Source organism: Ailuropoda melanoleuca, chromosome 11 (assembly GCF_002007445.2).
Source record: "Ailuropoda melanoleuca isolate Jingjing chromosome 11, ASM200744v2, whole genome shotgun sequence".
NCBI lineage: Eukaryota > Metazoa > Chordata > Mammalia > Carnivora > Ursidae > Ailuropoda > Ailuropoda melanoleuca.
In genome coordinates this window covers 95,132,788-95,145,704 of record NC_048228.1, presented here as the reverse complement: position 1 = coordinate 95,145,704, position 12,917 = coordinate 95,132,788, and the positions used below count along the sequence as shown (strand labels likewise).

Genomic DNA, 12,917 nt, shown 5'->3' with positions numbered 1-12,917 from the left:
TGTATAACATCAAAACCTGACCACAAATGTTTTAGTGAATGCTCATAGAAAAGGAAATTGGAAAAAATACGCTAGTATTAAGATGGTTAGTGTTCGATCATCAAATTCTGTTCTGATCACCAAACATACATAGAGTTCCTCATCTGGGGCTGCTGTGTATACAAAGATGAGTATGAGGCAATGTCCTCTTTCAATTAGTTCATCATCAGCCCACCTTAAAATTCTCAAGTTTAAAATGTTACTTTCTCCTTTCGTATACACAGTTGTTGGTGTTGGGTTTGTATCATTGATTTGGCAAAGATTTCCTCCTAATCCCACAGATACCCCAAATGTAGATCTGTTTCCTTACTTGATAAATATAAGTTATAACTATATCCTAGTTTTCATGTTTTAAATTTTCATCATTATCCAGAAACATATTTTATACCACAACCCAGTTTTCATACACAACACACACAGAAGCACACAAAGGAAGCAACTTGTTAACAAAACAATATTTACCCTTACTATGTATAGTACTCTCCATTTTACTGCATTCCCGTCTGTCTCTCTCTCTCTCTCTGGCCTCTTTCTTTCTATCTCTTTAGTACTGTATAACCCAATAATTGGATTTTATAGTAGTCCAGTAAGTCATGAAAAATACTGATCCTTGTGGCCTAATGTCTTTATTTGGTTTCAATTTTTTTTTTAACCTTTGAGGTGGGCTCAGTAAATACTGTTTCTGATGTTTAGTACAATGACTCTGTATACATTATACACATTATAGGTATAGCTGGATGCTATAGCCAGGTATTGCCTGCATGTTATTTGCTTCTCTGTCATTCTTCTGCATTCTCCTAGCACTATTATCTTTGCCATTTACGTGCAGTCTCTTGGCTATCACTGGCCTGTCTGGTACTAACACTTAAATAGCACCTTCTTTTTCCTTCCAGACATACTTATTGGTGGTTGATGTAACAACCAGGTTCATAAACCATGGGATCTGTATGCAGATAAATCTTACTTAAAAAGCTATCCTTGTCCCTCAGCCTAATATGTTACCTCTAGATTAAGGCCTGTTCCTAAGCCTGCCAGGGCTAAAGCCACACACTTGTGTTTTTATGGCTAGCTGAGAACTTAGTTAAGCATCTTAGATTTGCTTGAACAGATGAGGTACTAGGGAAAAGAAGTAGGTAAATGGAAGGACAAAAGAAAGTAGTGTGTGCCACACTTTCTTTCTCCTACTTTGCAGACCATATAATTTACAGTAAGTACAAAACGCTCAAAACAGGATCTTCTTCAATTGTCTTCAGTGCTTCCCACTTTTTCCTTCTCCTTATTTCTGCTCTCTGACTCCTTCAGTTCGCTGACACGTTGGAGAATACGGTCAGTGTGACCTGTGTTGTGATGCAGAGTGGAGAAATGGGATTATCAGTCCATACCTGAAACCAGTTCCTAAGCTTTTAAAAATCTATTATGAGGACCACAGAGAAGGCCAAAATGTCAGGTCCTTAAAGGGAGGTTAAAAAAAAGGGGGGGGAGCAAAGAGAATTACCCCGAGGAAGTCACAGATTTGTGTGTACATACCTTAAAAAGCAAGTAAAGTAAAAGAAATATCCTATGTTAATTAAAAATAGAGATTCTTGATGGACAAAAGGGAAAATATTTTTCAGAGTGTTAAATAGGAAGGCATACAAACCCAAATGACAGGGCACATATTTTTTGAGCTACTAAATATTTGTTCAAGCCTTAAGTATCAAAGCAGTAAAGTAAATGCTAATAGAGAAAAAAGTATCAAAAAAATTTCTCTGCCCATGGAGGGCACTAATCCACCTTTGGGCAAACATGTAGGCTTACAGAAAGGAGGTGCCAAGACTAAGTAGCACAGAATAACTTCCTTGGGGACCTAGAGGAAGAAATACTTTAGGTGGGTGGAAGCTTCTGGAAACGGTGAGCTTCCCATGTGGCCGTGATAGACCAGAGCGTTGAGGAAGGTAGAGGGCAGGGCAGGTGTATTCCCAAAGGTAGTCCAACATGCATCAAAGCTCAGACACAATTCCATATAACCTACAAGAATGGCATTTGCCCAAGTACGATTTGTAAACCACAGTTCCATAGAATATTTAAGTCAAATATTGATAGCATGTTGGGAAAAAATGAGTTTATGGTATATTTTGTTAAACCAAGTTAAATGGATATTTATAATACAGGACCAGGGCCTTTAATAGGGTTATGAACCGTGTCACTCTCCAAGAGGATCATAAAGTGTGCATTCAACAACATATTTATGGAGCATATCATATGTGCTAGGCACAAACAAATATACCTGTCTTGAGGGAACCTACACATGACAGCAATAATGTAATAAGCAAATTATATGCAATGGAGAGAAATATGTACTTAAGAAAATAGGAAAAAAAAACATGATAGTAAAGAAATTGAGTGTGCTAGAGGTTGAGGCGGGGCAAACACAGGTGATGGGTGAAGAGAGGGGTCAGAGTAGCTGCATAGAGGAGATAAGACTGCAATAGACTCAAAGAGCAGAATAGTCAGACAGCAGGGAAAAGAACATTCCAAACAGAGAGTCCCCCGACTAGGAGACATGTGTGGCTGGAGCAGAAGCAGCCCCGGGAGAGAACTTGGAGGTCACGGAGTTCAGAGGGGGGCACTAATGGTCCTACTGGGCACTGAGGCAATTTGTCAGGACTGAGAGCTTCACTCAGAGCAATTTGCTTCACTCAGAGCAATTTTGGAGTTGCTGCCTGGCTTTGAGAGAAAGTTATCTGTGTTTTAAAAGGCTCACTCTGGCTTCTGTTTTTGAAAATAGACTGAACTTCTTCACAGAGCCACTAGAGAGACTAATGTTCTATGACTTTTTTTATGGCGTCCTTGACAGGAGACGTTGGGTCTCATTCACCTTTGTCTACTGCCCTGCCTCTTCATCTTCCAGAGAATATGTTGATTAATTTTTATTGAATAAATATTAAGTACCACTAGATTCAGGCATTCATTAAACCACATGACCCTTGTTTTATCTGGAATATCTTCCACCTGTGATACCTAAATTATTCCAGTTAAAATGTTAGTGTCAAGGTTCAGAGAAATGTGATTTCTTGATTTCTTGTATTTCTCAAGAAGGACAGAATCTTGAAGGTGGGTTAAGGAGATGCTACACTTTAATTCTGCAACTATTTGATCAAACAGATTATTGAATGCCAACAAGATAAACTGCCTTCGGGTAGATGCTTTTCAGGATCTCCACAACTTGAACCTTCTCTCCTTGTACGACAACAAGCTTCAGACCATTGCCAAGGGGACTTTTTCACCTCTCCGGGCCATTCAGACCATGTATGTATATATGGCTTGGATCAAATACGATGACTGCTGTCCCCACTGTGAATTTGAGAGTTGAGTTCATTGCAAGTCATGTATAAAAGTGTTCTGTCTGTGTTTCTGAAAGGCATTTGGCCCAGAACCCCTTTATTTGTGACTGCCATCTCAAGTGGCTGGCGGATTATCTCCATACCAACCCCATCGAGACCAGTGGTGCCCGCTGCACCAGCCCCCGGCGTCTGGCCAACAAAAGAATCGGACAAATCAAAAGCAAGAAATTCCGTTGTTCAGGTAATTTCCTACTTCGTGTGACATTTCTCCTGTGTTACCAAAAACAGTGGTTATGGAGACCTAGAGACAACTGGTCTTCAGATGAATTACCAAACATTATAGAATATACTTCTTTTTCTGCTGTCTATAAAGAACAAAATAAAGAGAACTATAGACACAATTCATATAGCACTCCTATATGTAATATTTTTAACACTATATCCAGCATAACAAATAGGCTACCAGCCAAGAAATAAGATGCCTGGATACTTCATACTGTATTTTTAGGGTTCAAACTGAACAGGGGCCCTTTAGCAAACTCAGAATACTTTTTTATGTCTGCTAAGTCTCATGTTTGTTGTTGTATTCTCCATTGAGAAACTTAAGGTAATCAGTCATGTTCTCATTTCTTCAGAAAGTGAACTGAGACTTGATTATGTGATTTGCTCAGGCTCAGACGTAGGGGAGAAATTTCCTGATCCCTTGATTCTCACACTAAATGTGCTTACTTATTTTTCACCTTCTTATTTTAAATAGGACTGTGAGGATTTTTATTTTATTTTTTATTTTTATTTTTTTTGTAAAAAGACCATCTTTTAGCATTTTGGGAATATTATATTTACTTATAAAAAGCCAAATATAGATCCATTGTGTTACTATTAAATAAAAGGTGTACTTCATTGAAATTTACTATTTGCTTTGGTCTCATCTTTTCTGTGTTCTTATGATAAACTACATTCCGTATATTTTGAGTAGTATGCTATCTAACTATTCCAGGGGTATTTCACATTCGGCAGTGAATTCATACTAAAAAGCTAATATCAAAACAAAACTGTTTATTGTCCATGGTTCTAGAGACATTTACTACTCACTGTACATGATTATACTTCAGCCACTGCTGTAAATATAATTCACTTAATTATCTATAGTACCTTTAGTCCATTCTTAATCTAATATAACTCATATCTCTGCTTGCTGACATTCAGGTGCATCTTCTATTTTTTTTTCTCTTTTTTTATTTAGCTAAAGAACAGTATTTCATTCCAGGTAGGTTTTGCTCGGTAGTAGGACTAACTGCAGACACCCTTTCCTCACCTTATAAATATAGCTTCTGAAACTTTGATATGCATGCGTTTGAAAGAACAGTGGATACTCTGTAGATAGACTGACTTCTGCATAGATCACTTGTAGCTGTTTCCTGAAAACCTGACCTTTGCATGCAGCTTCTGATGTTAGACGTATTATTAAACCCCCATCGTTTTTTTCCTCTCTCACTTTGGCACATTATCTAAAATCTCTCACAGTAGCTAAAATGTTTGAACCTGTAGCCTTCTACTTAAATCATTTTCTCTCCTTATGTTGTATATCTGATCTTTCAACCTGTTTTTAAAATATAGCTTATTGAGCTAGTTTTAAAGACAGAGACCTCTCTATTGTCAAAGAACTAGTTCTACATGAAATCAGTTACAAACACACAGAATTGCCTTGTCCTCCATGAAATTTACTTTTTTAAATATAATTCTTTATAATAAAAAAGTGCCCCTTGCTTTTTGCTTTATTTTGCTTAACTGTTGCTTCACTTTTTATACAAAGACAGCAACTTCCTGCTTGCTGACATGCAATTATACATTGTTTGTGAGTTAACATTGTTGCAGACCTGGAGTGACAGTGTAACTCCACAGACACAATACTGACATACATCCTGAAAGCATCAGATGTTCCTGGGCACTAAATGCCTTGAATAATTTAGGCAGATGAATGAAATGTTTTTTAGAAAAGTAATTGAAATGTTTTACCACTACAATCTTAACATTCTCAAGGCTGATGATTCTGGAACTAGCTCTTTGAAATATGTTTACTTATTTTTTTCCTTGCCTGCCAGTTGTGTAAAATGCCTCTTGACTTGTTTGTTTTAAACCATTATATAAAAATATATGTTAATAATTGATTGGCTACATTTACCATCTCCTGGGGAAGTTCTAGACTATCATATATTTTAATAACTACCAGTAAGGAGGTAGTTACATGGTGTTAGCATGCAAAAACCATACTGATTTTTTAAGAAGAGTTCTGGGTTTGGTCTGTGTTTTAAGGAGATATGTGTTATTTGCCATTAGAATTTGAATAATTTTATGCATATAACAGATTTTGTTTTATTACTCATTTTGAGCTTGAATGATCAATAATATTTTATATATTACACTAGCTGCATAAGAAGTAACATGTTGAATAGAGCAGTTGATTGCCTTCATAGGCAATCTTTAAAATTCATTATTTTTACCTCACTGCTAAGCAGAAAGTCATCTGATAGCTATTACTTACCTGGAAAAAAGCCATATTCTAAACACCAGAACACCTAGAGGAAAAAGCATTAATATTACTAAAATCTTTAAATTATGGCAGTTAATATAATTGATACCAAATTATTCAATCAATTACATTTAAATGTACTTTATGAATAATTTAGAAATTAATATTTCTTATTCACAAATTAAAGATCAAATGGCAGATTGTTTTCATAAATTCTGATACAGTTTTACCTATTTATTGACAGCAGTCAGAATAGGTTTTTTTTGGAAATACATTGTATATGTGATATCTTGGCTTAATTGTCAGTAATTTCTGATCATTCAATTTATATTAAACCAATAATAGTAGAAGTCAGGACTCAGAAGTATTCTTTGGGCTTTTTCTCCTTTTTTGTCCCTAGATTATATTAAAATTTTAGCCTACCCATAGAGTCTCCATTAAAGAAACATTGTCATTGCATTGAATGCAGACTGTTTTAAATATAAGATACCTGATGTACCTGTCATTTAGCCCTCTGTTCCCAGCATTTCTTCATTTGGCTTTTTAAAATGAAAGTTTAAACTACGGGACAACACTTCCTTAGTAAATGCCCTGGCATTAATTGCCAAGTCTAACGAAACGATTATATTCAGCTTTACGACTGTATGAGGTTCTGATTTCATTTCCACTAAGTGACATTATTTATAAGTTGGAAAGGTCATTAAAAAGCATGTAAACCACAACGTAAGCCTTAATCCAGATGTATTTGTTTTTGAAGATTGCCATGATTTGTTTTTCACTTACGTTTGCATGTTTACTTGCCTACCACCATTCTGTATGGCATTCTAGATATTATAGTGATAACTCAACAGAAAATCTATCTTGCAGAGAGCTCATCATTTAAAGGAATCGACAAGAACTTAATTTGTGCTGTGCGTCTTGTATGCCATTGCTTTTCCTGTAAGAGCACTGTGCTTCAAAAAAGTACTACAAACGTTTGCAAAGCATGACGATTGCTGTCATACTATGCCATCCCCCTCTAATTGCCATAGTAAGGAAAGAAGGAAGAGACCTTCGCTAGTTTTATATATGTGTCGATTAATCTTAATTGGGATTACTCTTTCTTTCCTTCTTGGTGATCTTTACTTTTGCAGGAATTCACCATTTTGGCTGTAAGTAAAAGTGTCTGATCTGAAACATAATGTCCTCCCTTTTCAATCCTGATGTACCTTCTTCTAGTCTCGGTCTTTTGCGCCTTTTTTTTTTTTTTCCAAGAAGAAACCACAGATCTTTTGAGCTTCTCTGTTGTCCTTGTAGCTCACCTTCAACTTCTTCCTGGATGTTGTTCGCGAAAGCTGTTGTTTCCCTTCTGCAGTTCTGAGGAACAGTGGAGGCACCTTTCAGTGTAGCCCCTTCTTTGTGTTTCCAGGAAATCTTCGGTAGTAATACTCTTACTATGGTCATAAACATTCTGCGGGAAGAATGCATGTCATGTAAACAGTATTACATTTCCAGAACGTCTGTAGCTTTTTCTCCTGCTTCCCTTCATCTTTCCTCTCGGTCTTACCCTTGGCCTAGTGGATGGTGTAGTGATTATGTAGCGAGATTTTCTGTTGTGCTTGATCTAACCATGTGGTTGCCAGGTATGAGTAAAACATGGTTCCGTCAAGCACCATGGAACGTCACGCAGCTTTCTACAGCATGACAAGCTGCTGAGGCTTAAAGCAGGATTTACTTGTCTCCTTTCATAAAATCAAAATGAAAAAGAGGGCTTTTGTAGGCGTTTCCGAAGATTATGTGAGAGGGAGAGAATAATATAAGACCATAGAAAATTTTAAAAACCTGAGTACATCTATTTGCCTTGAAAGCCCTAATTTGAAATGATACATAGGAATATGTTTCTTAACTGGATACATTTTTAAATTCTTGACTCAGAGAAAAAAAAATAAACTTTGTAACAATTGATAGCCATTGTATGATAAGCTCTCAACTAGGCTAGAATGGCTCATAACCGGATCAGCAGAAAGTACAGCTGTGAAAAGCTCATCTCTATTAATGTCTCCTGTCCTGTGAATCTGGTTACTCTTTTTTCCAGCAAATTCCAAGCCCTTGTTTTAACCCTCTCCTGACATCCATTGACCAAAAATTCCCCAAGTTGTCTCCCTGCTGCATAATCTATAGTTATCTTACTATTTTTCTTCCTACAAATTTACGAATATTCAAACCTTTAGACTCAGTATTTTTTTCTTTTTTTTTTGCCTCGAATCCTCAATAGGTACAGAAGATTATCGATCCAAATTAAGTGGGGACTGCTTTGCCGATTTGGCTTGCCCTGAAAAGTGCCGCTGTGAAGGAACCACCGTAGACTGCTCCAATCAAAAACTCACCAAAATCCCAGACCACATTCCCCAGTACACTGCCGAGCTGTGAGTTCACCTCCCAACAAAATCCGGGTTTGGAGGGAGGGAACAAAAGCATCATAGCATTGGAATTTTTGTCTTTCCGTTTTATTTTCAAGAATTACATTGATTTTAATTAACACACATGGCCACAACCCTTCTTTGTAACCAGGAGATATTAGAGGCTATCTTACTTCATCTTTCTTGTCCAAGACATGATTATAGAAATTAATTTGCCCTCAAAAAGTCAGTTAGCTCTTCCTAATGCTAATAGTAAGAACATATTCCTTTGATATTCATTTCTTGGGTATTATTTACTCCCACACCCATTTCTAAACATGTAATAGATTTCTAAGGTATATAGTTTTCTGCAGCAACCATGTAAAGTAGTTGGAGAGTCACCATTTTGAATCTTTGTTAATTACAAATTCAGTGAGAGAGACTTTATCGGCTTTATTACCTCACTGACTGAAGAATTCAGTGATTATCAAGTATTAAAGCACAGAGGATAGTTTTTCCCTGAGCAGTGGATAGCATAGCAGGAAAAGCTGAAAGGACAATGAGATCAGATGTATATCTGTAACTCTGCCTCAGGCCAAGCACATACTAGTTGCTAAAACATGTTGTTGAATCATCTATAGATTCTATGCCATGTACAGTTTGCTTTTAGTGACTTTATTTATAAAAGTCATGCTAGTGTTCTAAAAATTCAAGAAAAACTTGGTGAAATCTCATTGTTTTCTGCACATCTCGGCAACGTTTATGTATAGCACCATCTGGTTTTTGCCATTAACTGCTTTGCAAAGTTGGCTGTCCTTTTATGGTTGTATAATCCTTTTGTCTTCAACTAGCTTGTAACTCCCTGATGACAGGGATTGTGTTTTATAGTTTATCTCCCACTATGCCTATACTAGTGCCTGTTACTCAGTGAATCCTAAACAATTTGAATATTTAAAAATAATGTAATGCTTTCAAAGAGATGACAGAAACTTCCCTGTGGCTATAGTGATGCTTTATTATTATTATTATTATTATTATTATTATTATTATTATTATTCCTGTTAGTTTTTGAATCTATGTCAAAGCATCAGGATGTTTTGGAATGTGTGGAGACTATGCCTGTAGTAAAAGGCTTAAACTCTATTGCTATGGTCATTTAGGGAGTAGTGCATATTTCCAATATTATTACAAACAACAATTCAATTTATATCTTCCAGCATGATAACAGCTTAAATAGGCTTACTTGTCAATTAAGAATTACAGCACTAGCATGTAATTTATTAAAAATATTTATTAGAAATTAGAAGTATGTGTATTTTAAGAAATTAAGGATTTTGTAAATTATACATTTAAAAATTAGTACTGGGAAGAAAATATTTATAAATCATATATCTGATAGGGTACTTATATCCAGAATATATTAAGAGTTATTACAACTCAACAATAAAAATGTTCACTACCCAATCAAAAAGTGCTCAAATTATTTGCATGCACATTTCTCCAGAGAAGATATGCAAATGGCCAATAAGCACCAAAAAAAAAAAAAAAAAAAGTTTGGTATCATCAAGCATTACGAAACCATAAATCAAAACCACAGTAAGGTAACACGTGCCCTAAAATGGCCACAAAAACAAAAACAAAAACAAAATCAGACTCCTCCTACATTGCTGGGGAATATAAAAATGATGCATCTTTGGCAAACAGTTTGGCTATTCCTCAAATTGTTAAATATAGTTTTACCACGTAACCCGGCAATTTTGCACTAGTGTAAATATCCAAAGGAATCGAAACATATATCCACACAAAAACTGGTGTGTGCACCAAGTGTTAGTAGCAGCATTATTCATGATAATCAAAAAGTGGAAAGACCCAAGTATCTATCCGCTCATAGATGGATGAACAAAATTGGTATATCCATACAGTGAAATATTATTTGGCCATAAAAGGAATGAGGTACTGATGTATGCTAAACGTGGATGAGCCTTGTAAACATTATGCAAAGTTTAAAAAAAAAAATCCAGGCACAAAAAGCCACAAAAAGACTTCACTTATATGAAACGTCCAGAATAGAAAATTCCATAGACACAGAAAGTAGATTAGTGGTTGCCAAGGACTGAGGCAGGGAGAAAAACAAATCGAAAGTGATTTCTGATGGGTATGAGATTTTTCTTTTGGGTGACAAATATGTTCTAAAATTAGGTAGCAAAGATAGTTGCACAATTTTGTGAATACACTAAAAACCACTAGATTACACACTGTAAAAGGGTGAATTTTATGGCATATAAATTGCATAGCATAAAAGCTGTTAGTAAAAAATATTTGGAGCCAGTGATTAGGAAAAATGGTCTAAAATGCTTCCTAGGGTAAAAATACTTTTGAGGGAGGGGTGATAGTGGGGAAAAAGAGTTTGAGAAACTTTGTTCTACAGATTATGAATGAGAGCTGGTGTCAGTTTTTGATAATTGGTTTTCTTTACTGTGTGCTTCTTAATATTTTATTTTGATCATTAAAATTTGAGTGAAATGGGGAAAAAATCAGTAATTCCACAGACTTTCTGTGACATGTATTCTATGTTTTACTTCAGAATAACCCCGAAATGATCTTACATTTCTGCATGAGAAGTAAAACTTAATCCCTTCATGGCTGTTGGTGATGAAACTTTTGTTTCTTTTTTTTTTTTTTCTGAGGCGTCTCAATAATAATGAATTCACGGTGTTGGAAGCTACAGGAATCTTCAAGAAACTTCCACAGTTACGTAAAATGTAAGCCGTGCGTTAGCCACCTTTTAAAATTTCTGTGGTGTTTTGTTATGTTTTTTAAATCCCTGTGCGGTTTTATTCAGATTTCTTTGGAAATTGGAAACTATAAAAGATCTGGAGAAATTTCCCTACAATAACTACCTGTGACATGAATTTAGGGTAATTTCTGAGGGAAGTCTGAGTAATCACCTCTTTTCTATGTATTCAAGGATGCCAACCACATTTTCTGTAGCAAAGCCCTAGCGTCTTACTTTAATTCAGACAGCTGGTTTGATATGTGGCCACAGCAGGAATTCGGCAATCTAAGCTCATTAGAAATGGGTTCAGTAGTGTTTTGTAACTTCCTTTTCTATTCCCTAAACCACACTGTTCTATCTCTTTCAGCACATTCATGTCAACTATTTGACTTTTTGCTTCATTAAACTTTCATTAGAAGATAGTCAAAATTAATGATTGGCAAACTGGCTTGATAGCTTATCTGTGTTACTACACATCCACAACTCATACTTTAAAATAAGTTTATAAACTTAGCAGTTCCAACAGCAGTCAGACAGTATTCCTCTCCCCTGAGGAGGAGGGAGGGAGGGAGGGACAGAAGAGAGGTCAAGCACGTCAGGCCAATGGAACAACCTTCATAGAAGAGGAAACATCAAAAGGAGGAAAGGAGTATGTCTCTGTAACACCTGCTTTTCTAGTGTAAGGGGCCCACGGTCACATTGACTGTAGGTGGCAGAGCAGATAATGTCCTGTGCACTTGACCCCCATATTATACTGCCTCCCAAAGAGTTTCTTATTGTTTAATTGTTCTCCTTTTCACTGACATGGATTGCTCTTTCATTTTATTCATATCTTTCAATTCAACACATATTTATGGAGCAACTAGTGCATGCAATGCTCTGAGAGGAATAAAATGACACATAAAAACGACCCTTGTTCTGGGGGCATTCCCGGTCTTGGAGTGAACAATGAGAAAGAGAAAGATAGAACCTATAGGAAGGTGTTCCATCAACTGGATATTTTCCCTCTGGACAAGCATTGTTGTGCTTTGTATCATACAAACTACTGACAATTAAGTTGGTTGTTTCGACACATGCTTACAGTGAGAGGTTTGACTGGGAACAAACCCATATTCAGATACATTTCTGATGCAGTCTAAATGCTCACACATTTAACCCATCCTTCTTCTCTCTACACAACTGCCTTCTTTAGTCATTAATTCATTCAATAGTTTTTATCAGGGACACTTACTTTTAAAGTTCTTTATTAAGTTTTGTGCTGAACATAAAGGTTTATACAACTCAATACCGGACCTCAAGAATTTTATATTCCTGAGGACCCTTGCAGATCATTTTGACATTGATCAGGCTGGTATTTTTCACCACTGACATTCTCCCTCAGTGCTATCATCAGTTTGAATTGATGGAATGGGAAGTGGTGTCTTTTCAGACCCTCAAGTGTGCTGGGCAGTGAAGAGCATGGAAATTATGAAAGACCTTATTCATTAGAAGAAAATGATCAAATATGTTGTCTCAGTGCCCTCGTTATTAGAAAGAAATAGCTTAAAATCTTGTTTCAACAATTTTTTTATTTAGAAACTTCAGCAACAATAAGATTACAGACATTGAAGAAGGAGCATTTGAAGGAGCATCGGGTGTCAATGAAATACTTCTCACGAGTAATCGTTTGGAAAATGTTCAGCATAAGATGTTCAAGGGATTAGAAAGTCTGAAAACTTTGTAAGTATTCTGATCTGCATAGTGACTCTTAGCACTGTAGTTCACTGGTCATTATAATTCTGGGCTGGGAAATAGTGAGGACTTCTTCTCACCCTCCTATCCTGGGTTCTGTGACACACACACACACACACACACACACACACACACACACA

The 12,917-nt window shown here is 36.2% G+C and overlaps 1 protein-coding gene and 1 long non-coding RNA gene across 5 annotated transcripts in view; one reads left to right on the top strand and one right to left on the bottom strand.

The window, feature by feature from the left end:
• The window catches only part of SLIT2 (slit guidance ligand 2), a 310,878-nt gene that overhangs the window by 219,707 nt on the left and 78,254 nt on the right, over positions 1–12,917 (top strand). For 2 of the 4 annotated variants that reach the window (XM_002916360.4, XM_019796533.2), the window contains 6 exons: positions 3,184–3,327; positions 3,440–3,603; positions 4,606–4,629; positions 8,147–8,297; positions 10,958–11,032; positions 12,622–12,765. In XM_002916360.4, coding sequence (XP_002916406.1) covers positions 3,184–3,327; positions 3,440–3,603; positions 4,606–4,629; positions 8,147–8,297; positions 10,958–11,032; positions 12,622–12,765 — 702 coding nt within the window. The remainder of the gene's footprint in view (positions 1–3,183; positions 3,328–3,439; positions 3,604–4,605; positions 4,630–8,146; positions 8,298–10,957; positions 11,033–12,621; positions 12,766–12,917) is intronic. The other 2 variants (XM_011221190.3, XM_019796534.2) reach the window with 1 other exon arrangement.
• LOC109489172 overlaps positions 5,903–12,917 on the bottom strand; it is a 22,375-nt gene continuing 15,360 nt past the window's right edge. Inside the window, exons 3-4 of the long non-coding RNA XR_002142120.2 lie at positions 7,194–7,342; positions 5,903–5,938 (exon numbers count right to left, since the gene is read on the bottom strand). This is a non-coding gene — a long non-coding RNA (uncharacterized LOC109489172). The remainder of the gene's footprint in view (positions 5,939–7,193; positions 7,343–12,917) is intronic.